The 23712-nt window shown below is 51.8% G+C and overlaps 1 protein-coding gene across 1 annotated transcript in view; it reads right to left on the bottom strand.

The window, feature by feature from the left end:
- LOC122366692 (sodium channel protein 60E-like) overlaps positions 1-23712 on the bottom strand; it is a gene marked incomplete at its 3' end in the record, with an annotated part of 103519 nt that overhangs the window by 21397 nt on the left and 58410 nt on the right. Inside the window, exons 3-6 of the mRNA XM_043339207.1 lie at positions 22424-22644; positions 14585-14756; positions 12576-12656; positions 3900-4044 (exon numbers count right to left, since the gene is read on the bottom strand). Coding sequence (XP_043195142.1) covers positions 3900-4044; positions 12576-12656; positions 14585-14756; positions 22424-22644 — 619 coding nt within the window. The remainder of the gene's footprint in view (positions 1-3899; positions 4045-12575; positions 12657-14584; positions 14757-22423; positions 22645-23712) is intronic.

Below are 23712 nucleotides of genomic sequence, written 5' to 3' on the forward strand. Positions count from 1 at the left end.
CCCCCTGTCCTGATGGGGAAAGACGCCCCCCTAAATTCGTAGGCTGTCCTTCAAGCATCCCGTCAAATCATTTATTACATACTTGTGATTAGAGACAAAAGCCGATCTGGGACTATTGAGAGTCCAGTACGGTCGGGTGCTCCCCATGCCGGTCTCTCGGCCCATACAGCGACTTTTTGGGCGGCATCTGACTCTGAGAGCCCTCACGACGGCCTCTGTGGGCCCCATTATTGGCTCCAGGGCGGCCCCCTCACGACATCCTTTGAGGGCTCCCACGTTGGCTCCACGGGCCGCGCTGGCATCTGAGGTCCCCACGATGGGCTCGAGGGCCCTCAAGCATCATGAAGACCTATAAGGGCCACACAGTGGTCTCCGAACGCCACCACTGAGGCTTGTTTGGCCGCGATGGACTATGATGGCCCTAACGATGACCTCTGAAGCCCCTTACGACTACTTTTGAGGGCCCTTACGATGACGTTTGGTGTCTACTGCAGGCTCGAAGGGACTGCTGATTCGTTCAGGCGATTCACGTGCCCATTTATGTCACTTATAGTGCAGGGGGCATCTTACCTAACGCCAGGGGGCGTCTTTCCCACCCTGTGGGGTAAGATGCCCCCTTTCACTTCTTCAGGGAAATGCTTAATAGCAAAAAAAGTTATCATATTTCAGGCACGAAAGTGTGATATTTTTGGAGAAAAATGATGTCGGCTTCCGTTGAAACTCCAAGTTTTTGCTTTCCGATCGTCATTTTCGAATAAAAACTGACATAGTAAAACCCTGGGCATCTTTCCCCACTCTCCCCTACATATGTGACATTCAACGGCCTTATTTAATTGAGGGTATCCACATATGTGCTTGTATTTCGTTTTTGTTTTACTTTTTAAGATTTTTGGGGGTAACAATATTCAATCTTTCCATAATATTTCCACAATGCTTTAAGGATATGGTTGATAGAGCTTAAGGCCGAAAAGCAATTAACAAGGAAAGATAGGATATGATAATGTAGATATGCAACATCGAGAGTTCATGATCTCCCATCCTTCACTCCCCTTGTCAGTCTGTCGTCTACAATCTCTATCTCCGTCACTTGTCTCTGGTCTGCCATCTTTGTCTATCTTTCGTCTACCGTCTTTGTCTCCTGTCTCTGCTCTAGCGTTTACGTACATTGTTTGCTGTCCACTAGCCACAGTCTACCGTTCGTGTCATTGTCACTTTGTCTCTCCTTCCTTTTTCTTCCTTCCTCCGTCCAGTATTTGTTGCAGAACAACTTATCAAAAGTTAATGACATGCGAACAAGTGCGCCACTCTACCGCTCCGCGCGCGCACCACCCGCACGCCGGCCGGTCAGACTGCGACTGCGGCTGGCATGACCCGAGGCAGGACCGCAAGTGGGCGGAGCCAAGCCGCAGTGTGCTAGTACGTCACGACCAATCAGAGGGGAGGCAGCGCCCAGCCTGTGCCAGCCTCTAAGCAGGGCTCTGACGACCTTAACATTATCAGTCAATGACATTTGCCTTTATTTTTCATTTTTTGTTAATAGACCATATTAATAAAAATTAGGTAGGGATCTCAAACTACCACTGCCAAAGTTTGGTTAAAATCAAACGCATATACAGCGAGAAATAGCCGAAAAGGACTGTTCCACAGGGTCTGAAATGCATAATAGTGGGAAAACGTTCCACAAGCTTCAATCCTGGACGGAGTGATCAAAACTTGTCAATGGAATCATGAAATGTACGTTTCTTGGTCACGATTCAGCGTTTCTAAATTATTGATGGCTTCTTCCAACGTGATGCATCCTGCAACAGAATGACTTGATTTGGCAGAAAGTCCTGTCTGAGCAGCACTCCATCTGGCTGCTACTCTACCGTGGCCTACCCAAGGACATCGATTTCTGGCCAATCCCCCGCCCTCCCTCCCTCCCTCCTCTTTCCACTCTCGTCTGTTTCCTATTCCTCTCTCCGACTGCGGTCCCTCCCTGCGTGTTCTTTTTTCCGCCCTTAGCCAATGGGGTGCTCAATAGTCGGGCCGGCAAAAAATGAAAACACCCTTCAGCTCGCGCGCCGGCTGAGTGGCCCGGAGACGAGGCCGTGTCAGTCGGCCGTCCGGCCCCGAGTGCCGCCGGAGAGCTCTGGAGAGGAGTGATTGAGCAACAATATCGCCATGTTTACAGATCCTACAGCTGCGGTTTCAGCTATTGGATGGCAGAGTCAATGATATAAAATGATCTTGGATGTATTGAATACAGCTTGATTCGTAAATGGTAATATACCTTATACAGACCTTTAGGCTATGATATAGCTTGTACTAAGAAATAACAATTGTTTATTCAGATTCCACTCGGCAAGCATTTACCGCGATTGTTTTAGCACCTTGGCGTCTATAACTAATATATTCTTAAAGTCAAAAACATTTATCACCAGCCACTGATTAAATCTGGCTTCCCTGAGGCGTGGGATATATAATACCGTTCACAGCATCTTATCACAGCTTCGTAACACCAGAAAGTACTCACTACTCATACAACTCCACGGATGGACCACCTCCACCGTCGCGCCGGGGTCGCCCCTGCCCCACCCCCACCTTCCCCTACCCCGCCCTTCACGGCGTGCCACAGCCGGGCTGGCGAGACGTTCAGTCGGCAAACGGTCCTGCAGGCCCCATCGGGCTGCAAATGGCACGGTCGAGCAGCGCCGCGGAAGGTTGCAGCACCTTCAGCCCGGAGAAATGGCGCTATGATCTGCCCTGGGCGAGCGGGCCAGCTGCTCCCCCAGAGAGAAACCAAAGCCGGCAGAGACTGGTGGCCAGGAGCGAAATGTGGAACAGAGGCTTTGCTGTGTTCTTTTGAGGGTGAGTGTACGCTGGAATCGAAACCTGATTCAGAAAGTCTGTGTATTTGTTAACAAATTTAAAATAAGGTAATCCGTGTCTTTAGCTAGGGCACTGCTCATGATGCCAAAAGCTAGAGTTATTTTTTTCTATGATCCATGGAATGACACTAGTTCAAAATTTAAATAAAAATCGGCTTCTCGCAATCATTCGCGCATTCGCTTTGAGTATCAATCACGATCGCCTCAAAAGACGATATATTCACAAGTACGCACTCCACTGTCTGCTTCCCCACTCCGTCTCGCTTCTCTCCATCCGTTTTTGTCTCTCGTCGCTGTACGATCGGGACGAGCCAGCCGCCGATCCCGGCAGACGCGGGTGAGCGATGTTGTTTGACTACCATCATTCGTGATCCAGCACACAAGAGCCGACGAGGGTCACCGAGCACGGGTCTAATGACACCGCCGATGGCCTCAGCTGGGTCGGCTCGAAGGGCCGCTTATCACGCTCAACACTGTTGATTTGTGACGCCCGGCAGTTGGTGAAATGAGGTAGAAATTAACCAGCGAACGGTTCCGTTTATCTGGAATTAATTTTCTTGCGATGTCTTAATTCTTGCATTTAATCGGACAGCTTACTCACATGGTACGGATATTAGTATTGTGCACAAGCCTAAAAACGATGACTATTAATGACCTCTACATTTCGTTATTGTTCAATATTCAAGTAACTTTGTTTCTTTGTGAACCGCCTAACGTCAGAACTAGTCATTTGACGGTATAATCAGCTCCCACCCAAGTCTCATAATGGGCAAAAACGGAAATCACAAAATTACAACCAATGAAATTACTCGACATCCTCTTCAGAGCGTGAGCTACAAAGCTGCTACCACGGACCCTCTCCGTGACGCACGAAAGGTCCGGTTTTTGCTGCAGCGTCCTAACTCAATCACTGACGAGCAGTCTCGGAAAAAGGACACGTCCTGGAATCATAAACCAGCACATCATTTCTGACACGCTGGACCTTGGCCCACAAGAAATGACGCTTGAAGAGCCGCCGGCCTAGCTCACCTTGTTGTAGACATCCTCCCAGAAGTCGAGGGTGATGAGCTGGAAGGTGGTCAGCATGGACCAGAGGAAGGTGTCGAAACTGGTGTAGCCGTAGTTGGGGTTGTCGCCGATCCCCGGCAGGCACACGTACCCGGCCGGACACAGCCTGACAAACAATGGAGAAGGTTGGTTATATTAATGTAATAACGTCTTATATCATGCCATGCAGATGTTTTTAAACTACAGCGGAAAGCTGGGTACAGCGAATAAGACAGCAAGCGATTTGAAGAAAAAAATCGAACTTTCTCTGATGTGACGTTATTTGAATTATGTGAAATCATTGCCCAAAGCTGTCACTGCCCAGCACTAGAGTGAGTAATCAAAGCATGGTGTCCGATGTAATAAAAAAAAAAACTCAGAAAAGTATCAATGAAATGAATACGAAACCTCAAACGCATACATACCCGAAATGTATTTGATGCGCGCGACTAACAGTGGCGCGCAGCAAAGCATTTCTCTGCACGCGGGCGCAAACTGTAGCCTGTAGCGACACCTACCGCACGGCGTGAGCACCACCGGCCCTCAGGCCTCAGTGAGCGCCCGCAGTGCCACGTGACAATATGTGTTCTGTGTGCTTTCGGAATTCCTTTGCGTCTGGTGCGCTCCAACAGTGCGGTGCGCCGCTTTTCAATTACAGGCGAGTCCTTCCCGTGTCGGGAATATATCTAGTGCCTATTCTTACGGCCCGGTGCGGCCGTCTCGTTGTACTGCTTCCCCGTCTCCGGCGGCGCGTCAGTGCGGCCGGTTGGTGACCCCGGCCCTGCACGCCTGACTCCGCTCTCTAACGGCACAGCCGCTGACAGTAGTTTTGTCTCGGTTTTTCTATCTTCCCGTGGCACTGTGCGGCAGTTTCGCTTCGGGCTGCGGCGCTGTCCGCGACTACGCTCGACTCCCGTGGGCGGCCTGAGCTAATCGTTTTGCATAGACCACTAATCCGCGGCCATCTCGGTCCCTTTGTCCGGCGCGTCCCCCTACCGGGCCGCTTCCCCTCCCTCGCTCCCTCCCCACCCCGGGGTAGGGGATGGTCGTACCGATACGCGCCGCCAGGCGGCGGCACCGACCGGACCGAGTGCCGGCGACACTGCCGCGAGCGTCGGCGGTCTGCTGCGCTGCGCGGCGCGACTCGGGACGCTGGAGCCGCAGCCGCAGTCTCCGTATCTCGCCGGCGCGCCTGGGCGCACGTAGACCTATGGCAACCTGGCGCCCGGGCGCATACAGTTTCGTCAGCTAGGCTCGTGCCGGTGGCTTTTTCATGTTCAAGGGGCGGGGTTTCACGTGCATATATTGCCAGTCCAGGCCGTCTTCAATTTTTTTCTTACTTTTACAGATTCCTAAACCGTGACCTGGATCGCAGTGATTTCTCGTGGCTTTTTCAGATCGGACAGTATGTTTTTCGCAAATTGGTCTGTTTCGCCCAAACATACTCTACGTACTCCTCACTTCTTGTCACCAGTGTGCTTGCTTTCATCCAAAGTACCCATGGACCATGTGTCATATGTTGTGCATGTTTTTATACTTCACGGCTATGTTCCTGCCTGGTTGATCTGACCTAGCCCCCACTACAGGGATCTAACATTCATGTCGCATTTCATACGTAGGTAATTGTGCGCGGTCGTCACCGAGTTTATGACGCGAGACGCCCCATGCGAGACAATACAGTCCAGGCTACCAACAGCCCACTTTTGGGGCATGTTGCCAACACTGCTTCGACGCCGTTTTCCGGAGTCCGAGGTGACCCTGCGTGCCTCGTGTCCTACACCCGTTTTCTTGAACGACATCACGCTCATTTACTTTCCACAATGAAACGGTGTCGCCAGGGGTAGCCAGTACGAGTTGGTAGCATCAGGCTAACTCGGCGCTCAAAAACTACCACCCCATATGGCTCCTAATCTATGTTAAATCATTTCTTTCAAGCAAGCCTCACACGTTCCCCAAATGCAAAAGATGAGGGACGTGTATAGGTGCAAGTGCAATGTTGTATATGTATAGTGCAAGTTGCGTTTGCACGTAAAATGTTGCGACATATTTCACATTTACTGGCTTAAACAGCTACAATACTCCTTTCTTTTTCTCTCACAGATTATCGGGCTGTTCGTTCACTAAGCAATATGCTCCCATACATCTGAAAATCTCGTGGTAGAAGAAGACCTGGATCAAACGGTCGGCGATGCTAACGGAGCTGAGCGATAATCAGGTCCTTTGGAAATTGGATCTACTATGTACATTGTACATATATAATGAAAAACGGGGATGTATAGTCTGGTATCAGACGACAGATAGGCATTGCCATTCTCTGGATACAATATGTTGATTACCAACCTTTACGTTAGAAACGATACTCAAGGTCGGCAAATAGTGGGATAGGCCCCCTCTGGGGGTAGCAAAACCCTTCGGCAGGGGTAATGAGGGCGTCTGTGTAAATAATCATTTTTAGGATTCATAACTTGCACAGATTAATAGCTGCTTGGTATGGAGTGTACGACTGTTGGCTACTTGGGATAGTCCTTTTCTCTAATCAGACTATTTTAGAGCTAGCAGTATTGTTGGAACTAGGGGAGACATTTGTCTGAGCGGGCACGGTTATTCGTCGAGACTGAGCCCAGCCGGTGGGCAGGCCACCCGGGTCATACAGTTGGGGGAATGGCTCTCTATAGCTTCCAAAAAGAAAGCATCACCCTAGGTACGCGTCGACCACAACTTTAAATGGACAACTGTTGTTGATAATGACCGTTTGTTGCCATCTCCCCGTTCGCAAATCCTGAAGTTATGCTCCCTCACTGCGGAGACAGGTTCTAGGGCATGAGGGATGTAGGTTCCGTATTTTCAAGCAATAGTTGTCAACAGCTGATGTTTGTCAAATCAAATTAGCGTATACGGCAGTTCAGTGTACTTTATGGCCGTCTGACGTGCCAGTTGTTGCGTTTTCGCAACGCTGATTTCGCCCGGTGTGCCCTTTGTTGCGATTTCGCAAGCACGTTTTTTTTACGTTTGTCTCGGAAAACTTTTGCTGCAGGCGAAAATTAGTTTCGATTCCTTGCAAAACCCTGGTAGGAGCATAACATATTTTGATTGCATCGATGTTCATGATGGTCAATATTCCTAGGCTGAATGGGTTAAGGCGATAATCGTTCAGCGGTTAACCAAACGGGCATATACACATCGCCGGAACCGCCTTACCGGTCAACGGTTAACCCGACTCAATCCCTGGCCTGACCCGCTGCGTGCACCCGGTTGGGTGTCTCGGTCGGTGACCAGTTGACACGACGTGCATGCGCATTTTGCCGGTCAGCAGTTGACCGGCAGCACGCCCCCCCCCCCCCCCTGAGAGGTTTTGGTCGGTCGGTGGTCGACCTGAAGCCCATACATATCGCCGGCTGCCGGCTGTCGGCCAGCGGAGGGCATGCATGCAGCCCTGTGGGGCGCATGGTCGGGCAGCAAGTGGACCCGACGTGCATGGATATCGCCGCGGCGAATATCGGTCAGTGGCGGGCCTGAGGGCCCGGTGCGTACCTGAGGGTGCCAGTGGCCTGAGGGCCTGATACGCACCTGAGGGTGCCAGTGGCCTGAGGGCCTGATACGCACCTGAGGGTGCCGGTCGGTCAACGGTTTGACCCGACGTGCATGCATACCGCCGGCGGCAAACGACCGGTCATGGCGGGCCTGAGGGCCTGATACGCACCTGAGGGTGCCAGTGGCCTGAGGGCCTAATCCGCACCTGAGGGTGCCAGTTGGTCAACGGTCTGACCTGACGTGCATGCATACCGCCGGCGGCGAACAGCTAGACAGTGGCGAGCCCGAGGGCCTGGCGGGCGACTCTGAAGAAAGCATGGCCAGTCAGCGGTTTTGTTCTCGACTTGCATGCGGTCGCGGGGGTCGGTCAGCATGAGGGTTATCCGGTGAGTCATCGGTTTGACATAGACGTTCGTGCGAATAGCGGGTAGCGTTTTGGTGGTGGCGTTCGTTCCCCGAGAGTGGTTCGGGCGGTCATCGAAATGCCGCGCATGCCTATCGCCGGCTGCGTTTGCCGGTCAGTACTTGGCCTGCATGCCAACCCCGAGGGATATCTGGACGGTCTGCCATTTTATAATGACGTGCACGCACAGCGCCGGATACGTTTTCTTCGAATAGCAGCGACCTGACGTAAGCACCCCGAGGGGTGCCAGTCGGTCCGTGGTTTGACCGGACGTGCATGCGATCGCGGGCCGGTCAATAGTAAACCTGAGGGCACACCCACAGATGAGGACGCAATCGGTCCGTGTTTGACTTGACTTTCGGGAGCAAGGCGAGCCGCAAGTTCGTCTCCATTCCCGCCTGCGGCCGATTTATTGCACTTTATGATTCGGCGGCGGGCTCGCACACTCCGAGAACGCGTCTCCCGCTAACACAATGTTTTTTTTTTCCTCATGCTTTTCGGCCATGTCTGCCGCGGCCTAGTTTTGGTCCGGCCCGTGGGTGTCTGGTCGGTAAGCAGTGTTTAGCATCACTTGCATGCATAGTGCCCAAGCGATCAGCCGGCCAGCAATCGCCTGACGTACATATGCACCACGGGAGGTGTCTTTCGGTCAGCAGTTTTAACCTGGCGTGCATGCAAGCGGGCAACGGTCTAACACAGCGTTCTCTTTTTTTCCATGCGCGTCGGCGATGCTTCACGCGGTTCGGTCCACCGGCGGAGCGCGCCCTGCCCTCCCCCCTCATGTCGGAGTTGCTGGCGACTGGGCGGCGTCACGTCGCTCCCAGACACCCAGCGGCGGCTGCTTCAACTACCGCCACCGGTGCACCAAGCCGCCGCACAGCCGTCGCCTCGGCGGGTCCGCCGGCCGCGCCGGGACCAGCCCCATCGACCCGGCCGCCCGACCATCCATGCTGGGCAAGACCGGATCCTGCATGGCTGCCGCACGCTTCGACAACATGCCGCCTGCCGCGTCCGCCGCCGCGTCGTGGCGGCCCTGAAACTGCCCTGCGCTGCTCCAGTCGCCAACCCGGCGTCGCCACGATCGCTGGCCGCCGCCGCCTCACATGGAGCGGCAGTTCAAACAGACCGGTCATCTGTCTTTATTACTGTGTACCGCACTTTTTTTGGGCGTCAGGGTGTTTTGTTTTATGTTGCGCGCTTATAAGCGGCACTGCAGCAGCATGCTTTGAATGCTAGACAATGCTCGGGCTGTCTGTTATAGGCTCACTCTAGCCGCCGCCTCAAGGCGGAGCGACAGCCCAACGCAGACCGATCATGTCTTTTATTACTGTGTACCGCATTTCTGTGTGTCAAGGCGTTTTGTTTTTATGTTGCGCGTTATGAGCGGCACTGCAGCACCGCCGACGCCACGGCTGCCCGTTTTAGGCCCGGTTTCCGGGCCGCCGCCCGTTGGGGCGGAGCGGCAGCCTTGGCCATGCTGACGTGGGCCAGCACTCGGCAGCTTGTCCGCGTGTTACGCCTACAGGCTTCCCTAAATGAGTTTGGGACATTTTTATGCTGGACAATGCTCGGGCTGTCTGTTATGGGCTCCGTCGAGCCGCCGCCTCAAGCGGAGCGACAGCTCGCAGCGGACCGATCTATTACTGCGTACCGCATTTCATGGTGTCGAGGCGTTTTGTTTTTACGATTATGTGGCGCTTTGTGAACGGTCCTGCAGCAGGCACCCACGCCACGGCTGCCCGTTTTAGGCCCGGTTTCCGGGCCGCCGCCCGTTTGGGCGGAGCGGCAGCTTTGGCCATGCTGACGTGGTGTTAGCCAGTCGTCTGCCTGTCACGCCTACACGAATTTGGGACATTTTATGCTGGACAATGCTCGGGCTGTCTGTTACAGGTTCCTTCGAACCGCCGCCTCAAGGCGGAGCGACAGCTCGCAGGGGACCTACCTATTACTGTGTACTACATTTCATGGTGTCGTGGCGTTTTGTTTTATGTTGCGCGTTGTGAGCGGCACTGCAGCACCGCCGACGCCACGGCTGCCCGTTTTAGGCCCGGTTTCCGGGCCGCCGCCCGTTTGGGCGGAGCGGCAGCTTTGGCCATGCTGACGTGGTGTTAGCCAGTCGTCTGCCTGTCACGCCTACACGAATTTGGGACATTTTTATGCTGGACAATGCTCGGGCTGTCTGTTACAGGTTCCTTCGAACCGCCGCCGCAAGGCGGAGCGACAGCTCGCAGCGGACAGACCTATTACTGTATACTGCATTTCATGGTGTCAAGGCGTTTTGTTTTATGTTGCGCGTTGTGAGCGGCACTGCAGCACCGCCGACGCCACGGCTGCCCGTTTTAGGCCCGGTTTCCGGGCCGCCGCCCGTTTGGGCGGAGCGGCAGCCTTGGCCATGCTGACGTGGTGTTAGCCAGTCGTCCGCGATTTCCGCAAACAGGGTTTTCCCGAATGATTTTGGAATATGTTTTTACGTCGGTTGATGCCACGGGTTGTCTGTAGTCGACTCAGTCGCGCCGCCGCCGACGGGCGGAACGGCAGCCCTAAGCCGACCGATCATCTGTGTATTCATGTGTTCGATGATGTTCAATGTTCATGGCATCGCCTCACGCCAAGTTCTCCGTCCCGTGCGGGTTCGGGTGGGGGTATGGGCGTTACCCTCACCCAAAGAGCATGACTTGGGGTAAATGTCAGGAATACATAGACCCGTATCCACCAGTCATGTCTTTGCAAGCGCAGCGGGACGGAGAAATGTATTTGATGCGCGCGACTAACAGTGGCGCGCAGCAAAGCATTTCTCTGCACGCGGGCGCAAACTGTAGCCTGTAGCGACACCTACCGCACGGCGTGAGCACCACCGGCCCTCAGGCCTCAGTGAGCGCCCGCAGTGCCACGTGACAATATGTGTTCTGTCCACCGCCACCCCGCCGCCGCCTGTCTCGTTTATCTTGTAGCACTGTGAACGTGCTCCCGGCTATGTATATTGTTACCCTGATGTGTACCTCACGGGGGCGTTACCCTCACCCAAAGAGCATGACTTGGGGTAAATGTCAGGAATACATAGACCCGTATCCACCAGTCATGTCTTTGCAAGCGCAGCGGGACGGAGAAATACATATATTATTCATGCAAGGTATGCATTCATGCATGATGCATCCATGCCTTTTTGTATCGCAGCGAATGTAATCAATCGTGATGGTTTCTCAGCCTAAAGCAACGCATAATTTTCAACCCTGCAAACAGGGGCCAAATTAGCATGCGGCGACTTCACCCGTTAGTCGGTCTATTACTGCCTTCAGTCCGTCTGGCAGTCACTCGAACGGCCACTTGGACGACAGCTTGATGGCCCTGGTAATTGTATGAGTCGAATGGCCATTGAATGACCATTAATCTGACTTCCCAGGAGTGATATGTCACACAATGGCCGGGCGGGCGGCAGTTCCGTCCGCGCTGCTGCCATGTATCACTCTGAGTACCACCAGGACGGAGTCCGGCCGGCGGCCGCCGCGGCAGCCCACCCACACGGACCAAGTTCGCCGATATTGTGGGCCACTGACCACCGTAACCCGCCCCGCAGACCCTGACCTTGCCCCGAGGGAAGTGATCCATCAGGAGCCCAGTGTCCCGCCCCGTTCCGACTACGCAGTAATACTGTCCCCGCCGCTGGCCGCCCCGCCCCCAGATCCGCCAGACAGAGCCCCCTCCCCCCGGCCCCCTACCATGTCGATACACCCATATACCGACGAGGAATGGCGGCGGACGACTGACCACAGCGGGACGGGACCTTTTGGATAGGCTAACTACTACAGGACCAGCTGGCGTATCAATGTTACATGGCAGACCTCTATCACATAGCGAGTGAAATAAACGCGATTCATTGGCCTGCTATTGAAAAAAAAAAATTCCAACCAACCATCGAAAAAAAACATGACGCCTAACATTCATAATTTAAGGTAGCGGCGAAATACTTTTTGCCAGATATTTCAGCTTTCAAAAACATATTCATCTTTTCCGCGCCTACCACTCATTCAGATCATTAATAAAGCTGGCACAAATTGGGACAAGTGATAGAGCGAGCCACCGAGCCCTAAGGTTAATAAGACACGGATACTGCAAAGGTCACTGAAGGCACCCTTCACGACACAGTCATCAGCTGAACGACCGGTTTAATGAGGTCACTCTTCAGACGGCTGAAAAAAACGTTGGTTCGGAAAATGGGGAGACCGGCAAGAGACCAAGACAACAGGAAAATTGTGATCACTGAAGAAACAGCCTACTTTTGGGTGGCATTGGTATGGCTATTAAATACTTAACGAAATGATAATTTGCTGTAAAATTTTGCAAAAAGCTCTGCTTTTTATGTAGTACGAGCGATATAAAAAAAAAAAATTGGCAATCCTGAAACAACCGGTCTCTTTTGATTCAGTGCACATCAATTTGTTGTTTGTTGTTGTGTCATTGGTACATCATGTAACAAGCAATTGTGCTGCATGATCATTTATCACCCTTTGATGGCAACATTTTCCATGCAGATGGGTTAGCACTCAACATGCATAAATAATGTCGACATGCATTACCAAATTACTTTTGTAGTTTACTACGCAGCCGATGCTATGTGTGCATTGCTTACAATTACACAATGTCATTCGAGTAACGAAAACATTATAAAGCCCTATTATGATGCTGTGTTCACATTCAGGGTACATTATTTCGCCCGCAGCACCTACCTTGCTCCTGAGCCGTTTCCGCACAGCATGAAGTCCTCAGTGTGATTGTCGATCGCCCAGAAGGTGCTGTTGGTGCTGTACCTGTGAACGGCAGCCGGTTAGCCGCGTGCGCCGGAAATCAATCACTTCCGGTCCTCCCCGGGACGGGGGATCGGGGCCTCCCCGTCGGCCGGCGACGAGCGATCGACACACCGGGATTCGGTTGTTGTCAAGGGTCCCTGGAAACCCATTCCAGAGGCGAAGAAACTTATTTATTGGGGATTTAGTGTCTAGCGAATGGAAGTTTTTGAACAGTTCCTTTTGGAAACGGAGGCCGGAGCTGGACATCGGAACAAAAAATAATAATAAACCATGCGCGAGGAGAAAATATTGTGCTTCCTATGATGAGGATGGCAAACAGCTAAAAAAAAAAAACACTGCGAATGATGGCACGGTTTACATAGCCTTGTATGGCACGTTAGAATTTGATTCGTCTCGTGAGCTCCCTTGTTTTGCTGCAAGAACAGTCTGCGTAGTGCTTACACTCAGGCGCGTAACCACCACTGGGGACACTGGGGACCGGTCCCCAGTAGCTTTTGGGTTACTGGGGACCGTCCCCAGTAAAACTGACGACCTCAATTTGCTTAAATAGCGACATATTGTCTCTAAATCGACGTGAAAAGATGTAGTCAACGTAAGACAAAACTATGGATGTTTTGTTTAACCAGCACCCGGGTGGGCCTCTCAGCCAACTTCGCCATGGTGGGGGGGGGGGGGCTTTTTGGCCACACCAGGTTATATCGGAAAGTAAGCAAGCTAGAAAGACGAAGTGAAAAGCAACAGATAGCTCGCTACAGTATCTTCCAGAATTACCTACATCATTTTTTTATCAGGTCATAGCTGAGGTCACTACAGGTCACCAACTGTAAAATTTTCACGAAATTTTGTTCCAAATTTTGACAACTTTTCACAAATCGGCGCATAAGTCAGGAACCAATAGAGTTGCAATGCTGCGGGAAAGCGCATTCGATAGCGCTTTCAAAAGCATTTCTGAGTAATGCTCGCAGACTTGACCTAAGGTCAACGTTTTAGCTTCCAGGCTGGCGTTTTTGCGGAAAAGGTTTTTGCATCATAGCTTTGGACTTAAAACTTGTATGACGCTGATTTTACCGGCATCGCGTTTGTCTCGTCGAGACGTGTCGAATGAACTATAAGTTGACCTGAAAAGGTCAACTTTAAAATTTGACCCCTGGTCAGGGGAAAGGTCATGTTGCATGCCATTTGATTGGTATTGTTGAGCTGAACACATTCATGCTGTTTTCAGCGCTCTAGCATGTTTCTACCTAAAGTTGTGGTAAAAAACTGTTGGAGATGTTTCATGACCTAAGATGAGCTGAGGGGCATAGAGGGGTCACAGGTGCAATTTTCCGGTTCAGTGTGTCATGTTTACCTGTGTCACGGTTTTTGAATGTGTTTCGGCCAAAAGAAAAGTATTTCAATTTCCTCCCAATGACCTATAATGAAGAGGTCGTAAAATTGACCTGACATTAGGTCACCGATGTGAAAACTTTGAGATAGGTATACGAATTTTTCATACTGATTTCCTCACGTAAAAGCTCGAGTTTCAAACTTCTGGGATGTAAACTATAGGAATGACAAAGTCACAAAGTTTTTAGAGGCATGGTTACTTTACTTGCCCTGCCCTGGTGACCTGACCTTAGGTGACTTGGGGTCAAAATTTTCACACACGATGCGAAATTGATATATCATAAGCTATACCAAGTTTCACGGCGGTGCGCGCCGCGGTTTTCTTTACATGCGCAAAAAAAGTTGGCAGGTGTGGCCAAAAACGCCCCCACCCTCTTCCCCCTTCACACACACACACACACGCATTCCGGCGAAGGCCGATCCTGAAATATCATATTTGGTACCTATTCGCGGCCCTCCATGTGGTCCCCAGTAACTTCAGATTCGTGGTTACGCGCCTGCTTACACTGTGATTTCCCGGGTCCCCGTTTGGTCGTACTCACTGAGGCCACTGTTCGGCCGTGTCCGGCTCGAGAACACACTTATTGCGGAGTACGCCCATGAAGACCTGGAGCGCGAACAGGGCGAACACCATGAGGCAGAAGAGGGTGAGTGACATCACCTCCACCAGCTGGGTCAGCGAGTTCAGCAGCGCGTTGATGATGGTTCGCAGACCTGCAGATACAGAGGGTGGGTGAAGTACGTCAGTGACCTGGCCGGGGGCGAACAAAATATGCTTTTGCGCTTCATTTACCAATTTGGCAATGTTTAGTTTGTGGAAAGTGCACTTGGCGAGCTAGCGAGAGTTTCGTCGAGCGTTACTTGTCACTGCTATGATTGCATAAATGGAAAATGTCCGCATAACTCTAATAGTGTGCATTGTACGAGTCTCATGACATTATCCGATTTATTGACGCATTATCAAGTATAGGTCAATTGGTGTCGTTCTACTTCAGTCCCTATGGAGACCATGCACGCTACGCAATTTATTTCACCGTTATCATTTTCATTACGTGGCTACTAGCAAACAGCAATGCACCATTGGTAAGTGCAGCGCTGCGCTTCCCCGCCACATGACTGATGTCATTCCGGGAGAATTGGCTGGAAAATAACGGAATAAATGCCACAAAATGGAACGAGCGGGGTCCCATTTTAATAAACTACGTATCTTACCAATGATAGAAAGTACTGCTTGTCGCAGTTGCATTACATAACGTTCCAGGAATTGCGCGGTGTGATATCATTAAAAAGAGGCTAGCCGACTGGCTGAATCAAACCTCGGTAATGACACAGGGAAAGAAAGCTAAAAGATAAAAAGGACAAAGGACTGAGTCCGCTACGTGGACAAGGAGAAGCGATCGGGGAGCGGTGGCCGGCGCAATAAGCAGCCCAGGCCCCGGCGGAGGGTGGACCGTGGACTACAGCCACCGCGCCGACTGAATACCGAGCAGGGGAACCCCGGCCCTGGTCGGCATCCAGCAGTCCGCGTCGCCGGGCGGGCCGGGCAGACACCAATACCGGCGCAATCCTCCGGAGACTACCGCCCCTGCCTCTCCCTGCCGCCGCCGACCGGCCCCGCGCCACTTCGCGTCTCCCTGCTCCGCCATTATCGCTGGGCCACGTCCCTCCCCATACCCGGCAAACGTTGCCATCCAGAGGCCGGAATAGCATCACTGCTGTGCAGCAGCAGCAGCAACAGCCGCGGCAATAGAGGCAGTGACAGAAGTATGTATAGCATGAGCAGCGTCACAAATAGCACAAGTAACAGAAAGCGCATCAATACCAGGAGTAACAACGCCATTAGTAATGAAGGCAATATCACGTCAGCGAATGGAAGCCACTGTAAAAATAGCATCAGTATCATCAGCACCGGGTGCATCCGTAGCATCACACAGGGACGATGTGCGGGTTTCCACAAGCCCCATTCCTAGTCCCGTCTGCCGCCCGTTCTGAGGCGAAGGCTGCAGCGCTCTCGCCATCGGCGTCTTAATTAATGCCCCATGGTGGACGATTAAGTGGTCCAGAAGGAAGCCGGCGCGCCGCCTGTGGCGGGCTATGTGCAGAAATTGATTGATGAGAATTGGCTTATTGATTTGAGCCGTAAATGAGCCGATTAGATACCACATAACAAGATGTATCGCTGGTTGGTTTAGGTGAGCAACTATCGGCGGTTGGGGAATCGCGATGCACACAATTCACATTCAGTTTAACTTCGCATCTCCACATTTACTATGTTCTTCAATCCAGCTATACTCGATTTTGTTCGCTCTACACGAGACTGATATCTTACAGCCGCTTCTAGGCGCATCCTTTGCTTCCTCATACACGCTCTCTCTCTCTCTCTCTCTCTCTCTCTCTCTCTCTCTCTCTCTCTCTCTCTCTCTCTCTCTCTCTCTCTCTCTCTCTCTCTCTCTCTCTCTCTCTCTCTCTCTCTCTCTCTCTCTCTCTCTCTCCTCTCTCTCTCTCTCTCTCTCTCTCTCTCTCTCTCTCTCTCTCTCTCTCACCATTCTACTCCTCCCCTCTCCTCTCCACCTCACTCCCTCTCTCTTTCTTCTCCTCTTCTTTCCTCCTCCTCTCTCTCTCGCTCTCTCTTTCTCCTCCCCTCCTCCTCCTCCTCGTCCTCCTCGTCCTCGTCCTCCTCCTCCTCCTCCTCCTCCTCCTCCTCCTCCTCCTCCTCCTCCTCCTCCTCCTCCTCCTCCTCCTCCTCCTCCTCCTCCTCCTCCTCCTCCTCCTCCTCCCCCCTCCGTCCCTCCCTCCTCTCTCTTTCTTCCCTCCGGGGCCGGCCCAACTCCCAGCGGTTCGGGGGCGTACACTCCCGGCTGATTGCCGCGCGGGTCCCCGCCCTCTAACCATTAAGGCCCGGCTAATTACGAATTACAGTCCTCGGCAGAGCAGTGCACAGGCGTCCAACCGACCCGCGACGGTCGGATCATTCTGTGACCAGCCATACAGAGTCTGAGAGTGATACCTATACTGGCTTCCGGTCAGTGACGCCGCAAGGTGGGCAGAGAGCACTTCATGTATGACGAATAAAATCCGTCAAGGAAATGTCGAAAAGCAGATCGACAGACATGCGTGCAGAATATTCATTGGTGAGGAGGTTTACTAAATAGAGGCTTCCTTGAAGCTTAGGAGAGTAAAAAATAATGACACTAGACTCGATAAGTTGTTGAGAACGGTCGAAATGGGTGACTTGGAACTATGGAACTATGGGATGGAGCTATGGGACAACAATTGAATGTGTTTTTATTGAGGACGATGACCACAAACTGACTCAAGGCAACCATCCTTATCAGCGCTAGCAAGCCAATTGTGCGCCAGGCTCTGGGCAATCCTATACCTATGACCCAGAAGCCGTAACACTGAAAACAAACCAAACCGCAGCAGACCTCTGGGGAGCATTCTGAATTTGGCCAGCGACAGAGACAACTACACTTTTAATCAAAGAGCGCCGCCGGTCGATGAGACAAACCCCCGGTTTAAAAGTCACCGGGTCGAGCCGTCATGGCACGTGTCATGGCTGAGGTCTCCAGACGCTCTGTCCTCCCACGCCAGCCTTCAGCCGGCTCACCCCCCCCCCCCCCTCCCCCCCGGGACCCTGACGGAGAGGGGAGAAGTGAATTGTCCGACACTTGACACCAGCAGGTGGATAGCCTCCCTCGTTAGTGGATCCCTGCTATATTGACCACCAATCGACTAAAGGCGCGGCATTCATGAACCGCCATCGCCGCCGGCCGCTGCGAGTCACCTCATGAATTGACCCGTGCCGCCGCCCCGCCCGGCCAGTACGGTAGGAAAGCAGCCCCCAGTAAACAGAGGCCACGCATTGATCCATGGCGGCCCTGAAGGCCGCCGCTAAATTACAGAAATTACGCTCGGTACGCGATGAGCGTGCTTACAGGACGTTCGTATTGCGCCTGCATAACACATTACGAGCTGGAACGACGCTAAACCGCTCTTTATCGCCAGCAGAAATCCTGTACGCAGCTGTTGCAGTAAATATAACGTCGTTGGGACAATTGCAATGGTTATGTCATGCGTCAAATGATTGCTGAATGATTCGTGAATTATGACATGCCAGTAAACGAATGTAAGCATAAGTAAACGGTTTGAGTTTTAGATACTGTTGGGACAACATCATCATTCCAAAAGGTATGACTTATCTCAGCCAACCACTGACGGCGAAGTAGGGTCGGGGTAAAATGCCGAACAAATAGGTATACAGCTTGTGTTTTTGTTTGCCTGAGCGCAGCATTACAACACATTATTCAGAAAATACCAGAAAGCAGACTACCAGTTGTGAGTGTCCTTCCACCAAGCGTCATAAAAATATGTCCCGCAAAAAGCAACAGCTTTTGTAATGAGTAATCAACTATTCGTCAGGATCTGTAATTAAGAGACGATGCTTAAAAACTGAGTATTTACACCTAAGCAGTAACTAAAGGCCTGGCTACACTATGCGTTTTCTTCGTGCGTTTTTTGCGTGTTTGCGTGTTTTGCGTGATATCGTTCTAGAAAAAAGAACGATATTACGTTTTTGTGATGTTTTTCACCTTAAATTTTATTTACAGAAGAGTTATATTAGCTTTTGTATATAACCAAAGTAAAAATTATATTGTTTATAACTTTTTTCCTAGAACGATATCACGCAAAACACGCAAACACGCAAAAAACGCACGAAGAAAACGCATAGTGTAGCCAGGCCTTAAGAAATGTCCCACAATTACAAGTGTACAACTACAACAATTTATATACAGAATGACCACACCATATATAATTTGCGCACATTTCAAACAGTACTGCACTTCTCACAGCTATTGAGTCCCAAACCGTGCCGTGTCACACAGATAAACCCTTTCAAGACACGAACGTTAGAGCCTAGCGAGGCACCAGGTTGGCAAATTTGAGGAAAGGCTTATGAAGCTTGACGATTCAGACACAGTGCCGGTCGTTGCTGGAAATAAACTTCATAGAACTGCGGGTGGATTTCAGGTACGAGTAAATTTATTTTGTATTTTTAGTAAAGTTTTATTTTGACTTTGGAAACTGACAATAGACCACATGATTGAACACCACGATCTAAACACAAAACATGCAGCCGACCTTCCAAGCATAGGCAACAAGCTCATTGCCTGCTACTTGTTCATGCATCATTCACGAATCCAATAAGCCTTTGGTCCTTTGGCCGGCCATCACTCGTGGCCGGTTGGCTGTCATTGGTGCGCTCCAGGGCGCGCGGGGCGGTCATTGGCCGGCCGGCCGTGTCGCCAATCGTTACCGTGACCGCAACAAGTGCACGGTCCCGTGCAAACAGCGGCGGGCCGGGCACACAGGGTCGGCCGCACTGTACCGACCCACCGGCCGAGCGACCACCACGGTCGGGTCGGGTCAATATGTGACCGGCTCGCGACGAACGCCCACCAAACGCCACACGGCGCACACGGGAGGTCAGTCCATCGGTCATGGCAGAGACAGACGGACACACTGACAGACAGACAGCCGAACAGACAGACTTACAGACAGACAAACATGACAAAGTGGTGTTTGGACACTTAGTATGGCAGTGAAGTGGTTGCAATTCCCTGCAATTGCAATCTTCCATAATAGCATGAGCGAGTTCGCTTGCTCACTAAAACGGGGAAGCCATGAATGGCCAGTGTTCGGGAAAGGAGACCTTTCCTGTCGACGGCGGCGACGACGGGCGGCGACGCTCATAAAGTGGCTTACCACGAATTTAATATGGTAAATGGAAAAGGGCTATGAGGCATCACATCTTGGACGACGTGAAACTCTCGTCATAATTTGCATAGACAAGTAAATCGCCTGGGACACAAATATAATATCACTTCTGAGAACGACAGTTCATTGTGGCGGAGATCGTAGGGCGAGAACAAATGGCACCATGTATTGGGTTCTCCCCCGGTCAATGGGAACGAACGACCCCAGACTATTGCGGACCCAACCCGAGCCAGCGACAGGCCGCAGCTTATTAGCCATCCGTCTTGCACTATTACTCGGCACCTTATTGAGTCAATGTGATGAGATTGGCCCAGCATGTTGTGTGTGTTGTGTGGCCTCGACAGAGCCGCTACACCCGTTCGAAACAGTTCCGCGTTCGCAGCACACTGGTTTATGACGACAGCACGCTGTCACCGCCGGAATGCCGTAATAGATTTCCCAGGACGTTGACTGGTATCTTGGCTGTCTCGGCAGAAGATGAATATAGGGAATGTGGGTTATTTCCCCGCAAAGGTGGGACACAAGCCAGTCCGATATATGGACGAGGAAGCATGACTGAGAGCATTCATACGAAATAAACGGATAATTATGCATTCAACTTTAAACAACATTCTACCGTTTCACTTCCCCAGCGATCATACATTAGCATGTGAAGATACACAAAAGCATCGTTCGAGCCTAAGTCATGACGTCACGGGGTCACGAGAGGGGTCACGTGCAGGGCGGCATGCCGGACAACAGCACGGGGATGGGCCAGCCGGAAGGTCTCCTGGTCCCCCTGACAACACCCGTCGCACGCCGGTCACGTTCCCTATGAACAGATGCCGGTGTGGGTGGACCATTCAGCCCTCCGAGCTGTCCGTGGAACTGACAGCCGCGTGCAGCTATGGGCCGACCCGGAGAGGGCCATTCTCCGCCGTCGGCAGCTTCTTGCTGCTCGGGCTGCGGCGGGCACCGACAGCGGCACCCATTCGGGGACGGCAGTCAATAGCCATGGCTCTCGGAAACCGCCTATTGAAATGCCGACCTACAGCGCACAAAGGGAAGCACGACAGGCCCATCAATGAGCCCCACCGCAATATACCTCTGCAGGGCGAAATGAGCATAATACCTGGCACTTGTTGGACAATAACAACTGGCCTTGTGATTGCATCAAGGGTAGTCACTTTCAGACAGTTGTATTAATGTAGTTCATTTACACAGGCTCAGCAAAACAAAAAGGTAACTATGGTTTATAAGCTGCAGTTACTTTCCAATCTAAAAAACAGCGTAGAGTTACATGAATGAAATCCGCTTCATCTGTAGATTTTTCCTTAGAAATGTAAGCAATTACGCTGGATAAATTAGTCATCAAGTTCCAGCTCGTTTACATGGCGTGGTCTAAGAAGAGGCACTACAGCAATTTCAATGTGTGGTAACTGGTAGGATGTGTCCAAGCCTTGAGAGGCCACGTTTGCTGTAGTTCAGTGTGACAAATGGTCCTATCCCATTCTGTCTGCAGTGGCGTTATCACGCACACTGGGCAACAGGTACAGACTAACGACTGAATCACCGCCGGCCAGCCTGCGTCCGACTGCCCCCAGCAGATTCCCGGTCCATCACGAGACAGTGGGTCTGCGTACGAACGCACCGGAGCGTACCAAACGGCCACCGCGCTCCATCATACTCGAGCATCTGCCTAATGATAGAGACATCAGTAATGATGGAGACATGGGACCAGTCCGTTGGCTCTCCGTCCTCTGAGGGCAGTTTGCCTAGCCAGCGGTCGCTATTAGTTTACATTGAAGGACATTCCACAAATCCATCCACTACAACCGCATGGAGGCTGCCCAAACACGATCCCTCAATTAGAAGTGAAGCCCCGCTCCACCGGTGTTTGCACCGGCGTTTGGTCGCCGTCCATCCGTTCCCGACAGGAGGTACTCAGCGTGCGTCGATACGTCAACACAGCCATCGCCGTCCCGGTCCGTATGGACTGCCCGAGCCGGACGACACACATTTGCATCGTCCAGTGTTTGCAGTGGGCTCACCGTGCGGCGATCGATGCCGCCCTCCGTGCGCCGTCCTGGACGGAAGACGGATACGCCGGGGAACCGGAGGTGACATGGAGGAATTCTGCCGGCCGCCCGGTGCCGTGCCGTGCGGGGGGATGGGGTCTGCGTGCTAGCGTGCCGCGTGTGCGTGCCAGGGTGCGGATATGCGAATGATGATTTGGAATCCTATCGGGCTAAGGGAGGCGGCTTACGTATGCCAAGTGTTCGGAACAGATATTCGCACACGAGCGAAAACGTGTCACCATTATTGGCCTAAAATTCACATCCGTAACACTATTTAGGGAATCAATTGCTATTATCCGTGTTAAATGAGACGCGACAAATGTTTGAGTTTCGCTTATCAGCCCAATGGGTCAATATCTGCGGTTAGATTACTTCAACCCACAGCCCACAAATACAGCATTGTGAAGCTGATAACCAGTATCGCTGAGGAAAGCCACCACAGCAATGCGATGCCAACAAGCTGCGCAGCATCGTTATGTCGCTTTTGAACTCGAAATTCACCTTAACATCACCCCTACATCATCTCGTTAACCAACACCAGCTCACCTGGCATGATGGAGACTGTCTTGAGCGCCCTGAGCACCCGGAACGTCCGCAGGCCGGCCAGGTTGCCCAGGTTGACGAAGAGCGTGACGTAGCCCAGCACGACGACGATGAAGTCCAGCCAGTTCCACGGACTCCGCAGGTATGTGTACTTGTTCAGGATGAAGCCCTTGGCGATCGACTTGATGAGAGCCTCCAGCGAGTAGATGGCCAAGAAAATCCATCTGATAACAAAGTGTGCAGGCGTTAGATATGTTGTCGATGAACGAAATGAAAAGCATTTGTTTTAAACATTGAACTGGGAAAGTGCTATCAAAATACCATCACTCAAATTGTTGCGTGTATTTCAAAAAAAAAAATACTTGTTTCCCATCCATCGAGTCGAAATCTTAAATAAAAACATGTGTTATGGTTGCCTTCATGTCTGAGAGACTAAAAATATAGCGACAACGGTATCCAGCGTCCTACGCTTAGAGAAACAACACCACAATTTTCCGATCGGATCATCTTCATGCTTCAAGGCCGAGGTATTTCAAAATGAGCATCTTGTTTGCCTTTGCTGTCTAGCCCTTTCTCATTAACGGTGGCAATAACAACGTCCCTTTCAATTTCCACCACACCGAACCTCGGCAGAGTTATTTGTCGTTGGCCATAGCTAATTAAGCCCTCACGAGGCACAAACATCACATACCTTACGTATGTAATCACAATAATAGCGCGGCCATGAAATGTCTGTCACATAGCTTCATCCAGGGCACCCAGCTAGCACAATAAATGAGCCAGGGCACCGCACGCCCGTGACCGCGGGCACTTATTACAAATCGATATCAATCTCGGCGGCGCGGTGGCCGGCCAGCCGCCGCCGCCCGGCGCGGCCGCCGCGGTGCGATTGCCTCCGCACAATGGGCGCACATGCAGCCTCCCTTTAAGCACCGGCAACTCATTAGGGCCAGCGGTGGCACATGGATTTCCAATACCGGGCCGGACGGTCCGAGCGGTGCGGCGACCGAGACAGAGCCGGAGAGCGGCGGGAGAGAGGGAGGGGTAAACGTCACTCGAGTGGGATGAAGAGACGTGTGTGACATCGTCCTGGTCCGAGAAGGAGATGGAAAAGGGTTGGTAGTGTTTTCATAACATGATAAACGCCGGTAAACATTGATTCAGGAAATGCTGTTCACTAACCAACTCCTACACCGGTGTTATTCAGCACGACGGAACTTTGATTAATGCTCCATATTACAGAACGATTGGACAAAATGAAGCCAGCTTGTTCTCAAAATATTCGGATGGCA

The sequence above is a fragment of the Amphibalanus amphitrite genome, unplaced genomic scaffold (genome assembly GCF_019059575.1).
Source record: "Amphibalanus amphitrite isolate SeventyFive unplaced genomic scaffold, NRLGWU_Aamphi_draft 000825F_arrow, whole genome shotgun sequence".
Classification (NCBI taxonomy): domain Eukaryota; kingdom Metazoa; phylum Arthropoda; class Thecostraca; order Balanomorpha; family Balanidae; genus Amphibalanus; species Amphibalanus amphitrite.